At 42.3% G+C, this 13,183-nt stretch overlaps 3 protein-coding genes and 1 non-coding gene across 4 annotated transcripts in view; 3 read left to right on the plus strand and 1 right to left on the minus strand.

Annotated features, from left to right (window-relative positions):
* Positions 1-1,788: 1,788 nt before the first annotated feature.
* Positions 1,789-5,999, plus strand: LOC106654215 (sensory neuron membrane protein 1-like). The gene is made up of 7 exons (XM_014373985.2): positions 1,789-2,136; positions 3,436-3,593; positions 3,670-3,869; positions 3,960-4,168; positions 4,925-5,180; positions 5,279-5,490; positions 5,552-5,999. Exons 1-7 carry the CDS (start codon positions 2,029-2,031, stop codon positions 5,978-5,980), a joined length of 1,572 nt encoding a protein of 523 aa, XP_014229471.1. The 5' UTR covers positions 1,789-2,028; the 3' UTR covers positions 5,981-5,999.
* Positions 6,000-6,276: 277 nt separating this feature from the next.
* The window catches only part of LOC106654125 (mitochondrial genome maintenance exonuclease 1-like), a 60,432-nt gene continuing 53,525 nt past the window's right edge, over positions 6,277-13,183 (minus strand). The window contains exon 6 of the mRNA XM_014373844.2: positions 6,277-6,333. The gene's annotated coding sequence lies outside the window, so the exon portion shown is untranslated. The remainder of the gene's footprint in view (positions 6,334-13,183) is intronic.
* On the plus strand, positions 7,174-10,047 carry LOC106654216 (sensory neuron membrane protein 1-like). The gene is made up of 8 exons (XM_014373986.2): positions 7,174-7,579; positions 7,870-8,027; positions 8,127-8,326; positions 8,473-8,678; positions 8,802-9,057; positions 9,126-9,337; positions 9,430-9,656; positions 9,735-10,047. The coding sequence occupies exons 1-8, from the start codon at positions 7,460-7,462 to the stop codon at positions 9,886-9,888; spliced, it is 1,533 nt and encodes a 510-aa protein (XP_014229472.1). The 5' UTR covers positions 7,174-7,459; the 3' UTR covers positions 9,889-10,047.
* Trnas-gcu lies at positions 11,006-11,087 on the plus strand. Its single transcript has one exon. It is a non-coding gene; the product is annotated as a tRNA-Ser (tRNA).

The raw sequence follows: 13,183 nt of genomic DNA on the forward strand, positions 1-13,183 counted from the left end.
TGCGCGCGAGAGCAGCTAGTACCGCACCGGCAGCAGTGTGTATAACCCATCAACGCGCTGGCAATAAAGTCTAATTGACGCTCGCTCGCCCGCGCACTGCAGCCTAGTGAGAGAGTGAGAGAGAGCAAAAAAAAAAGAGAGGGATTTTTTCACACCAGGCTGATCTTGGCGCCGCCCGCGCGCGCGAAGGCCACCACCACCGCCACACGCTTGGGATTTATTAGCCCGCGATGGACTCTGTACGACGAGTTTTTCTTTTTTTTTCGCTCTCTCTCTCTCCATCTGCTTCTATTTCAGCCCCCGTGTGCCCACTAAAAATCTCTCTCTCCAACCCCCGCCTCTGAATAGTGAGAGAGAGAGAGAGAGAGGATCGGCGGGCGAAAAGCTTTTACCACTCTTTCGTTCTCGTAGCGCGTCATTTTCCTTTTCATCTTGTACGCCGCCACCGAGCTCGCCGAGCACAACGAGAGAGAGAGAGAGAGAGAGAGAGAGATCTCTTTTCTTCCCTTTACTTTTTCATTCTCTATATACGATCTATATACGCCTGTGTGTCGAGTGTGTCCGGGCAGGTGGGAAACGCCAGCGGCACGCCTAATTACTGTCAACGTGCTCTGTGAGCTGTCGCGCGCCGTTCGATCGACGCCTATATATAATAAAAAAAAGTATATCGGAAAATATCAAAGCCGTGTGACTCTGGAATAAAGAGCTTCGCGGCGCGATATAAAATAATAATGATATTCTCGTGTCGAAGCGAATTTCTATTCGACACATTGTACGATGATATTATATAGGCAGCAGCAGCACGGGTGTAAAATGAGCGTCGAGACATTGACCACATATGTACAAGAGTGTTTATATGTACGTGCGGTCTGACGGCAACACGTATTGTGTACGGCCTAGCATCTCTCTCGTCGTCGTCCAAGTCTCGAGTGTATATAATGCGCTGATCGATATTTAGCGGCAAATTACCTACTTAAATATACATGAATTTCGACGCCTTGCCTCGAGTTTCTCATCATTCACCGAGCAGTATATAAGCCTCTGTGTGTGGGTGAATGTGTATACATGTACAATATGTAGGTTCGAGAGCCACGATGTATACACGACGTAGATCGAGATATTTGCAATGTTGCGCTGCTTGAAAATGTAACGAAATTTCGAGAGAAACGATGAAAATAAACTGCTATCAAGTCATTGTCAAAGAGCTTCTTCATAAAGAGAAATGTTATTTTTATGAATGACCACTAATATAAAAAGAGGGTGCGCTGAGAGTACATTGTACATTTAAAGACACAATATTTCGATCTTTTAAAAAAAAAAAAAAACGAAAATTTTGTTCATTTTGGAATGAATATTACCAAACTAGTTCTCCTGATTTCATCATTGCAACAATCGGTAATAAATGCCATTAATTTCAATCGAATGTAACGTCATCATAGAGCTCCCTTTACTTTTGCAAGGAATCAAAATAAAAGGAGGAAAATAAAGAAATGCAAGATTGAGACTTACGTATGTCTCGAATGCATCGGCCACGTAAACGCCTCGGGTGTAAAAATGTGCAACGCGTGTATAAAAGCTCATCGTGTCTTATAGACTCTCGGAAACACAAAGTTGCTGCTTTCTCGTACACATGCATACATAAATGCGCACCACGAGCGAGACTCATTATCAGGGTCAATGGTAATAATAAATACGCGCGCATCGAAAGCGCAACATAGTCGCGCACATTATATCGCTATCCAGGTACAATACAATAATAAAAGACAAACGGAATACATAATATGCAAAAGCTTATGAGCTTCGTGAGTCGATCATTCTCGCGTGAGCTTCGAGCTCGAGTAGTTTGATAGAGACAATAGCAGTTGGAGCGTACACGATCCAAGGGATATTTAACTGCAAAAATTCAAAATTGCTAAAATCATCGGTGCGAACGCAGTCGACGTAATCGCGGACTATTTCAACCGATCCAAGATATTCAAATTCGTCCAGGATTATTCGATCGTTCGGTTGATAAAAAAAAGTGTCAAGATGCAGAGGATGATGAAGTTCGGTATCGGCGGAGTGAGCCTGTTCACTTTCGGAGTCCTGTTTGGCTGGGTGCTGTTCCCGATGCTCTTGAAAACCATGATTCATAAAGTGAGTTGTAACATTATGTAAGCCGTCTCAGAAAAGAGAAAAGGACTTGAAAAAAATTGATCTAATTAGTAAGCAAACAATAGTGACGCTTCGAAAAAAATAACACGAGTCAAGTACTTAGGGGGTGACGAACTGCTCTTCAAAGTTTCCCATGTGTCAAAGTCACTTCGCGCGATTAACCTCGTATGGATTTAGATGTGTTTTACGGTTCGATGTACAGATTTCAGATTGAGATTAGATGTGTTTGTCGTCCTATTCAAAATAAAACTGCGTAACGATGCCTTTTGAATTGACAGGATCGAGTTTTTTTCCATTATTATTTGAATTTTTTTTTCTTCCGAACGGGTCGAAGCTAAGCTTTATCATCGACACATTAATTATTTTGAAAAATGATTTCGAATTTATACGCGATTATTCGATGAAAATGAACTCGGCACCTGTGCTCCTCTACGGGTTAATAAATGAAGTCCGGTTTTTATTTTTCTTTATTTTTCGTATTACGAGCAAAATTCAGGCATACTTAATTACAATATTATACATCCTGATAGGGTATCCACGAGTCCGAGTCAGTCCAGTGAGCCCCGTGTCAAAGAGATACAGATTATAAAATAGATTAACGTTTCCTAACTCGCACGCGTTAATAATAAAAAGTGTTTTTTGCAGGCGGCTTACGTCATACGCGCTGAATTAAAATTTTTTAATCATACGCAACTCCGCTGCTGCCGTTGCTGCATGCGTCCTAAATGAAATATATATAATATTGAAGAATATCTCATAAAAATTTCATCGAGTTAATTGAAAAAAAATTAATATTTTCACGAATATTTAAGAGCGTGTCAAAGAAGCGCGCTTTTGAAGTAGGTACAACGATATATAATGCCAATGACGCGCTTGTTTCGCTTAATAATAAACGTAATGATAATGCAGAAAGTCGGCCTGGAATTTTTATACCATTGGAATATTCAAGTGCAGCCGTACACATAATAATATCGCATCGATTGCAGGTGTCGGAAATATATACTATATATTCTTACATACTAACTTTTTTTATATATATTTCAAGCTCGACACAGTGTCGAGTAGCGACACTCGAGGGCGGCAACGCGGCTAACGGCGCGCGACAATTGGCTATAGAATTAATTTGTTATAAACGCTATCATTATCATTATATATACCATCGCTCGGGCTAGCTTGGAGAGCTCCTTGAACTTTTTGTCGAAGAGATTCGTACGTCGAACGCGTTGCATGGATACATTTTAATCAACTTTTTTTTTTCCTCGTTCGCTTTTTCGCGCGCAGCAAATAGCGTTGAAGGACGGAGGCCCTACCCGCGCCCTGTGGAGCAAATTTCCGTTCGCGCTCGAGTTTAGAGTCTATTTGTTCAACGTCACGAATGCGGAGGAGATCAAGAACGGAGCCAAGCCGATACTCAATCAAGTTGGGCCGTACTTTTTCGAGTGAGATATATGACATTTACGATAGCATTTATATAAACGTGAATTTAAATTAAAAAAAAAAAATTATTTACGACAGAGAATGGCAAGAGAAGGTGAATCTCGAAGATCGCGAAGAGGACGACACGGTGGAGTACGCCATCAAGAACAAATGGATCTTCGTGCCGGAAATGAGCGAGGGACTGACCGGCGACGAGGAGCTCATGCTGCCGCACGTCTTCATCCTCGTCATGATCATGGGAACCGTGAGAGACAAACCAGCCGCACTGCCCATCGTGAGTAAGTACACACATCGCGCGTTATACAATTACCGAATTTCTACTTTTTCCTTTTCTTATCTCGTCTCTCCTGTCTTTCTTGCTCGCGCAGACAAAGCCGTTAACAGCATATTCAAGAATCCCTCGAACGTCTTCGTGAAGGCGAAGGCCATGGATCTGATGTTCAACGGGCTGCCGATCGACTGTCGGGTGTCGGACTTTGCCGGCACCGCCGTCTGCGCCGAGCTCAAGAAGCAGGCCGAGCTGGGTAACCTGCAAATCGAAGGCCCGGATCAGTACAGATTTTCTCTCCTCGGAGCGGTGGGTATACTCTCCGCATGTATAAGTAGCAAACACCGAGAGGCTTTCAACGTTAACGCCTAGTGCTCTTCCAGTTATTTTTTCATGAAAAAAATTACTTTGCAATTCTGCAAATTTTCTCATTATTTTTAGTTTGAGAACGCTTTATTAATACGATGTAGTGCACACGTTGCTGAAAAAACGCTGATCTTTAATAGATTCGCCTTGACAATTTGGGTAAATTAATGGAAGTTTGTTGTAGAACTAATCAAATTCGTATCAATTGTAAATCGATCCTACTTAATGCACAAACTTTGCCTTTTCGCTTTTGGTTTTTAAGAATTCTGTCATGCGCCACCTAGCGGTAACTTATGATCTCTACGTACCTGAAAAAATTGCTTGCCTCAGTCCTCCGTATATTAATATATTGTATTTTCCAAGCATTTTGCTTTATTTTTAATGAAAGTATTGTAATTAAATTTTACCAAATAACAGTCGTATTCAAGTCTGTACTTGAAAATTCACACGTTGGTCAAATAACTATACAGTATATTTACTTTACATTTAATATCAGTACCGTTTCATCTAGTACTTTATTTTTCACAAAAAAATCACTGATTTTTAAGTGTAATTTTAAAGTTAATATACTGTAAAACGTCATAAAAGTATGTGTACTCTAATATTCCGGTACAAACGTCCACGAAAATTACATATTCGAACTTGACAAATCATTTTTACTCCGATACATCTATACCAATGCGTTTTTATACATTCCAGAAAAACGATACGCCCGCCGCGAAGCGCGTGCGCGTTCTGCGCGGCATCAAGAAGCTCAACGACGTCGGCGTGGTCGTCGGGTTCGACGGCAGGTCCAACATATCGACGTGGGACGACGACTTTTGCGACCGGTTCAACGGCACCGACGGCACGATCTTCCATCCGTGGCTGTACGAGAACGAGGACGTCGTGTCGTTCGCGCCCGATCTCTGCCGCAGCCTCAGCACGACCTTTCAACAGCACACCAGCGTGGCGGGTGGGAAAGGAGTTTGACACCTCTTTTTCTTCTATCTCTCTCTCGTTTTTTCTCTTATCGATAACGATGATCGCGATGATTCTGTGTGCTCGTGACAGGTCTGAAGACAAATCGATACGTGGCGTTTTTGGGCGATCCCCAGCAGAGCCCCGAGCAGAGATGCTACTGTCCTGCGCCGGACAAGTGCCTCAAGGCCGGAGTCATGGATCTGCACAAGTGCCTGGGTGCGCCCATGGTCGCGTCGCATCCGCACTTCTATCTCGGCGACAAAGAGTACCTAAGCATGGTCGACGGCCTGAATCCTTCCGAGGTATTAAATTCGTACAAATGCACGAAAATCAAATGATTATACAGGTTCGATCAACCCACAGGAGAATCACGGGATATTTCTGGACTTCGAGCCGTTCACCGGCTCGCCTCTGAGCGCTCGCAAGCGCCTCCAGTTCAACATCTTCATCACCAAGGTCGACAAGTTCAAGGTCATGAAGAACTTCCCGGACGCGTTGCTGCCGCTGTTCTGGGTCGAGGAGGGCGTCGTGATGCCCGACTGGCTGCTCAAGCAGGTCAAGATGGGCCACACCATGGTGAAGATCGTCAAGTACATGAAGTGGACGATGGTCCTGGGCGGACTGGGCCTGTGCGCGTTCGCCGGCTATCTCTACTATCAGGGCCAGAGGAAGGCCGTCGAGATCGAGCGGGTCGAGGCCAACGGCGCGATGAAGCCGGGCAGCACCGAGAAAATCGCGCCCCTCAACGTGAGTTCGCTGCACTCGGTGCGAGTACCGGTCATGGTCGATTGAATGATTCGACGAGAGTAAAGATAAAAAAAATGAAACGAAGAAGTATAGATCTCGAAGAGTAATTTGTTGTTATATCAATTGACGAAGCAACATTTCTTTTATTCAAAATATTTTTCTACGTAGAATAGTTTACAGATATAATTATAATGTTAATTAAAGTTGCCTATTACCTTGCGTTATGCAGAATCCGAAGCGATGTATATTTTTAAAACTCTCAGAATAACGTGTCTAGTTTTTCTCTCTTTATATTATAACGATAAATGTCACGTTACATTGATGCATTTGTATGAAAAGGTAGCTCTTAATTTGTAACTTTCAACTCCATGTACGTCTATTTGCGTAGAGACAATAGCCTGTTACATACAAAACAAAAGACAGTTAATATACAATTATCATGCGACACTAATTAGGTTATTATTCCAATGTCATATTATACATAGTTAGTATCACATTATAAATTTAAATTGTACTCGATTGAACTCCGACACGCGAATTAATTGAGATGTGTCTCGATATACCGAACGCGAGGAAATTACTCATGACTTATTCGTTATGTATAAAAAAAATGTTTATTTTGAAATAAAGTATATTTTACATTTGCTTTAACGAAACGGCGCTGTTCTTGTTTTCATTGATACCCGACCCGATCAAAGACAATATTTCACATTTACATTTTTTCGCAAAAAAATACAAGCTCACTCGATATCCACACCGCGATAGAGAAAAAAGTGTTGGTTATAAATTTCAATGAACGCGGCTTTATTAATTACACGTATGCGAATCGAACAACATGTCAATTCCGTCGCACGTATATAGTAAGATCAACCATGAAAGAATCGTTTATTTTTCAATCTATGTTTGCAAAAAAAAAAAAAAAATGAACGCGACCGGAGAGCGTAAAACGCTCGCACGCGCGTACGTTCCGAAAAAATCTGCGGCAAAAAAAAACGATTTGAAAAAATAATTACACATGATTGCCACGATGATACGTCCGAAACGTCGTTACATCGGAATCGTAATTCCCCAACGTGTGTCTCTCTCTCTCTTACGCCGCTAAAAATACGACAAAGCCTTACATCACTTCTGCGTATAGGTGAGAGAGAGAGAGAGAGAGAGAGACACGGAGGAAGAAGAAGAAAAAAAACCGATGGCAAAAGAACATTACTACCACTCGGCCCCCAGAGCCTACCTACTATATGCTCGAAATGTATCAAATGCCTCGTAGTCTTGACAAATGCAGCATCGTACTTAGCCGCAGCGCAGCGTCGTCGTCCTCGTGATATGTGACAATTTCTTGGCGACGCGGCAGAAACATGAGTGCGCGCACGCGGTGCCATCAATACTCGTTGCATCAAGGTCGAGAAGACGCAAAACAGTTCCGTGTGCTTCTTTTTACCCGAAAATGAGTGATTGACGCAATTCGAGCGAATTACAGACGTAATTTGAAGAAAAAAACCAAAGACTATCTAGTTAGCAAAAATGAAGTTCAAAATCGATCGGCCGTTCAAGTATACCTTTTCCGGTGTATCGACGGTGGTGCTCGGTATTTTGGTCGGATGGGTCTTCTTTCCGATGCTTTTGGAGCAACAAACACACGCAGTGAGTTTCTTTCCTTTTTGTTCAATCGTTGCATAATCGTTTGAAATTTCATCCTTTGTTTCTTCAAATTAAAAGTTTTTCGCGTCGAGTAGTAGAGAGAAAAAAATAGGTTTTTTTTCCTTTTTTTGCAGCAGCGAATTGTATAAATTGAAACTTTTTTTTTTGTTACACACGCACAAAGCCGAGAAGTACTGCGCCGCGTAACTTTTGCCCTTTCACGCGCGCGCGTTAGATCAAAGTTTTAATTAAATGAAAAAATACCTGCACTTTATATAAATAATCTTTTGTAGCAAGTTAACTTGAAAGAGGGCGGAGAGATGAGGGATATTTGGAGCAAATTTCCATTTCCCCTTGAGTTCAAAGTTTTTTTATTTAACATAACAAATCCCGACGAGATCGAGAACGGAGAAAAACCAAGAGTGCAGCAAGTCGGACCCTACTTTTTCGAGTAAGTTTTTTTTCTCTCGCAATTTCTAACAACAATACAACTCAACTGTCGTACATTTATCGAATCCTTGCGACTCTGCGTTGAAATGACAATTTATAGAGAGTGGCAGGAAAAAGTCGATCTGGCCGATCGCGAGGAAGACGACTCGGTCGAGTACGCCCTGAAGAACAAATGGATCTTCGTGCCGGAGAAAAGCGAGGGACTGACTGGAAACGAAGAATTAGTTCTGCCTCACTTGTTCATACTGAGCCTGGCCATGACCGTCTCTCGAACGATGCCAAAGTCCATGGCATTAGCTAGTAAGCGCTTGTACACTACTACTACTACTGTGATACAGTTTTTTGCACGCTATACGCACACCGGCGCAAAATTCGATACGCTTCCCGCTTTTTTCCGTGTGCGTTTTCTACAACAATTTTTCACTTTTCCGCGCAATGTACAACAGATAAAGCGATCGACAGCATTTTCAAGCATCCGACCTCGTTGTTTCAAAAAATGACGGCTATGGATTTTCTGTTCGACGGCCTGCCCGTCGACTGCACGGTGGAGGATTTCGCCGGGACTGCGGTCTGCAGCCGCGTCAAAGAACAGGCCGAGGGCACTCTCCGGCCGGATGGTACCGATAGGTACAGATTTTCGCTGTTGGGAGCGGTACGATAACATTTTTTTTTTCTCTCCACCCCAAAAATTCCGACGTTACGATTGAACTGATCTTGTTTCGTCGATCGACTATTTTTTTTTTTACTTTTTTTTGGGGCTTGAAATTTTCCACAGAGAAACGATACAGCGGTGAAAAAACGAGTTCGCGTGAAGCGCGGCATCGAGGTCGTGAACGAGATCGGCCTGGTAACCGAGTGGGATGGAAAGCCGAGTATAGCCAAGTGGAACGATACGTACTGCGACGCTTTGAACGGCACCGATGGCACGATATTTCACCCTCAGCTCTTCGAGACCGAGAACTTGGTGAGCTTCTCGCCGGAGCTCTGTCGCAGTCTGTCGGCTACTTTTGAGGAAAAATCCTCGGTCGAAGGTAAAAAAAAAATCAGGCAGTGCGACATTGTTGCAGATCGAGGAGATAATAAATTATTCAATTCGCAGGTGTGCCAACGAATCGGTACGGTATATTTTTAGGCGATCCGAATACGGATCCTTCCCAAAGATGTTACTGTCCTTCTCCGGATAATTGTCTCAAAGCCGGAGTCATGGATCTTTTCAAGTGCACAGAAGTTCCCCTGGTCGCTTCTCACCCTCATTTCTATCTCGCTGATCCGGAATATCTGCAAATGGTCGATGGTCTCGATCCATCCAAGGTTCGTACTTGTTTTAAATTTATTCGCATCTATTTTTTTTTTTTTTCGTTATCTATCATCTTTGATAACGAAAAATTTATGTGACGCAATAGGATGAGCATGCAGTAATCGTTGACTTCGAGCCAATCACTGGAACTCCTTTGAACGCGAGAAAACGTTTGCAGTATAACATGATGGTACACAAAGTCGATAAATTACGCCTCATGCATAATTTCTCCGAAGCTCTATTGCCGCTGTTCTGGGTGGAAGAAGCGGTAGTGCTGCCGGAAGACTTGATGGCCAAAATCAAGATGGCACTTTTGTTTCTGACCGTATCTGCGTAAGTACCATGCAAAATGTTCTCAATAGCCGAACATCAGAGGGACTTTTTTCATTTATAATTTTGATACTTTTGCAGCTATCTGCTTTGGATACAGATTATCGTTGGCCTGTGCTTAACGGCATTCGGCGGTTATCTCTATTACAAGGCTCGTCGCACTTCTCATAGCTTTACCATAAATAAAAAGAGAAAACACAAGTCGGGTGGCACCGAAAGAAACTATACGTTTTGAATAATAAAAATCACGTTCACAGGGCCCGTAAAGTTTTGATTTCTTATTTTAGAATAATAGAAGAATTTTTACTAGCCAGCTTGTACATAGCAATTACGATACATTACATCGCGACAACGAAGTAAAGAATACGTTGTACAACTTTTTATGAATAAAAGATGTATTTAAAAAAAAAAAACACGGACTTTTTCATCGTGAATTTGTTATGTATATCGTGCACAGCTAGCTGCAGAACTGCTTTGTATCAATTTCAATGCAAAACTTCAAACAATACCTTCGTCGACGACTACGACGACGACGATGGCCGCGGGAACCGACGTATACAATAAACGAGATCGAGCGGCGAAGAATTAAAAATATCAACAACAAGGAACAACCGAGAGAATAGCAGAGGAGGACTGCACTACTGAGAGAGAGAAAGAGAGAGAGAGAGAGAGTCTGCTCAAGACTTATACCTACGTGTGCTGTGCACGCAACAGCAGCAGCAGAAAAGCAGAGTATCAAAGGCGCCGTGTCGGTCGGTCGGTCGTCGTGCTCTCGACGCGAGCGGCGCTTCACGAAGCATCATCCCTCTCATCTTTTCGGTTTCACCCTCGGGTTTTAAAAGAAAAGCTGATTTAGGGTTGCGTTGCTGTACCGAGGCTGAAGCAAATGTAGCGCATAATTTAGAGAGGCTGAGGCGGCGGCGGCAGAAGCAGATGCTCCAGCAGATAAATACCTTCGACGGATCGACCCATCGATCTGTTGTGGGTCTTTTGTTTTTTTTTTTCTTCTTATATTTATGCTGCTGTCGCTAACATTGGTATATCGTATATGCTGCGAAGAGTTGAAAAGTGTCATTCGTTCGCATTATCGCTTACGTGGTACGAACTTTTATGTAATACAGAGCAGCAGAGTTAATAACAGCGGAATAACTGGTTTACTACGATAGTTTTCTCGCTAATGTGTAGCGCGCGTTTTTTGCTTCGTTGACACTTTTTTTGCAACTTCGAAATCATCGAATCGATCGCGCGCGAGAAAATTTTCCGAAATTTCCATCAAATTTCTCCGATTCGATTTCGTTCGCGAAAAACTGGGTCGAATTCACGACGCGAATTTCTGCACTAGCTTTCGCAAGGACGAGGTGGCCGAGTGGTTAAGGCGTTGGACTGCTAATCCAATGTGCTCTGCACGCGTGGGTTCGAATCCCATCCTCGTCGGACCTTTTTTTTGCACTTTTTTGCGCTTTTATTCGGCATCGCGCTTGGCGCGACGATATATATTCTTTATTTTTGCGATATTTATTTTTATTTATTAAACAATTAAGATAAATATAACATTTCAAAATTTTGATTGCTAATTCATTGTATTTTTTTCTTGGTTTTTATAACTCTTCATAATAGCCTAATCATTTTTATTAACTTTCCTTTAACATTTTCCTTGTAATCTTTCCTTTAAACTGTTCTACAAGCTTAATTTGAGATAATTTATTATCAAAAATATCGCTAAAAAATATGTTAATAATTGCAAATTAATTCGAGTAAAAAGTTGTTTACTCTCCAAGCGGAGCGCCTCGCATTTTGCATCTACAAAGACTGAACTTTGTTGCTCGAACGATTTGATGCTTGAAATAATAAATTATAATATTCAAAGTAGCTAACTAGTAAGCCTAGTTACACAATTTTCCTCAACAATTAGTATATTCCCTCGCGATTCGTCGATTCGCTCGAAAAAATGTACATCCTTTAATCTCTCCGCGTATAGCTTTCGACGCGTCCTTTCGCACCTTTACATCGCGTACTCCGGTACACAACAAAGTAATCCTCGCGCGCATTGAGTCGTCGAAGCGAGTGAGCACACGGAGCATCGTTGTTTATTGTTTGGAAAAGAATGAGCTTATTCTTGCACGAGTTCACTGTTGTATGCCGCGCTGCGTAGTGTTATGTATTATGTGCGCGTGTAAGAGGCTGTGCTCCGCGACGCTTATTCCACTTCCTTCGAGGGCTCATTGACGCGTTGCGGCGGTGGCTGCGACGACGACGACGGCACGCGCGCCCACGGACGTATATAACCCTTTAACAAGTGTGCATTTGTGCAGTTCGTTGCCCCTCGCGCGAGCGCACTCCTGCACACGGAGAGAGAGAGAGAGAAAAGAGAAGAAAGAAAAAAAAAAGAGAGCAACGCGTGACCGATTGGGCGACCTTTTGTGCGCGACGTAGACGTGGTTCGGGAGAAGATCGACGGTGAAAGAAAAAAATTGAATTTGAAGAGTAAACATTTTTTTTTCATAGATCTTACAAGTGTTTCTGTACGTTTACTCGATCGATTAGATAGCTAGCGTTGAAAATATCGTTTCTGCGATAGCGGGTCGAAAACAATCTGCGTTCGTTTGAAAAATTTTCCGGCTTCGCGCAAACACGTGCGCGACATATTCGAAGACGACCCAACCCTGTATATATATCAGGAAACGAATGGCTTTCCTCTAAATGGGAAAAGCGGCAGCGAAGGCGCGACGAAGATGTGCTGCACGTCGTCGTCGGCCCGAGTGGAGCCGCGCCGATTGGTGGAGCGCGCGTATAACAAACTCGAGCGGCGAACATCTCAAAAAGCATAAAACACGACACGAACTTTTCGTTGGGTCGATGCGGTGTATGGTGTGTGTCTCTCGTGCGCCGAGCTTGTATATACGGTAGTATAACGCGATCGATGCGAGCTTTTTTTTTCTCGCTCGAGACGCGTTCCATTGAGCATTTGTTTTATTGCGCGCGGTCGACGAGGACAGCCTTGCACGAAAGATTTGATTTCTTTTTTGTGTGTGTATGTTTCAGCTTTTTTCATCACCGAGAGTAATACGTAAGAAATTAGTATTTTTGACACGGATCAATTTAAAAATGTAATTAAACGCCTCAGTAAATTCTACTTAGGTAAAAAGTTAGCATTGACTGGAAATTATTCAACTAGATGGTGAATTTTTTTGTTATTATTGATTAAACAAATGTGTCATAGCAAAATTGCAAAATAATTCACAAAATCGCCCATGTCGTCGTTGCAGAGGGGCCCAAGTAAAATCTACTCGGGTGCTTTATATTTTCACCATCTACTTTTTTTCCTCATTGTACTTCTTCTTTTTATTGATAAAAAATCATCAAATGATTAAGCAAGGATACAATTGTAAATGTTCACCGATGAAAAGAAGCTAAACGCGTTAGTGTAATTCACGCCTTTAAATCGAGCGATATAATTAATTTAACTTTTCAGTTCACAAACCCGTGAAAAAATTATTGCAAAACCGTTTTGTAACGCCAACATTACTTAA

This window comes from Trichogramma pretiosum, unplaced genomic scaffold (assembly GCF_000599845.2).
Source record: "Trichogramma pretiosum strain Unisexual culture from Peru unplaced genomic scaffold, Tpre_2.0 scaffold61, whole genome shotgun sequence".
NCBI classification, from domain to species: Eukaryota; Metazoa; Arthropoda; class Insecta; order Hymenoptera; family Trichogrammatidae; genus Trichogramma; species Trichogramma pretiosum.

Bases quoted from the DNA above. Each gene is read 5' to 3' on its own strand.
- LOC106654215 (XM_014373985.2), top strand. From the start codon at position 2,029: ATGCAGAGGATGATGAAGTTCGGTATCGGCGGAGTGAGCCTGTTCACT. The intron at 3,870-3,959 runs GTAAGTACACAC...TTGCTCGCGCAG, and splicing joins AGCCGCACTGCCCATCGTGA to ACAAAGCCGTTAACAGCATA. The intron at 5,181-5,278 runs GTGGGAAAGGAG...TGCTCGTGACAG, and splicing joins ACAGCACACCAGCGTGGCGG to GTCTGAAGACAAATCGATAC.
- LOC106654216 (XM_014373986.2), top strand. From the start codon at position 7,460: ATGAAGTTCAAAATCGATCGGCCGTTCAAGTATACCTTTTCCGGTGTA. The intron at 9,058-9,125 runs GTAAAAAAAAAA...TTCAATTCGCAG, and splicing joins GGAAAAATCCTCGGTCGAAG to GTGTGCCAACGAATCGGTAC. The intron at 9,338-9,429 runs GTTCGTACTTGT...GTGACGCAATAG, and splicing joins ATGGTCTCGATCCATCCAAG to GATGAGCATGCAGTAATCGT.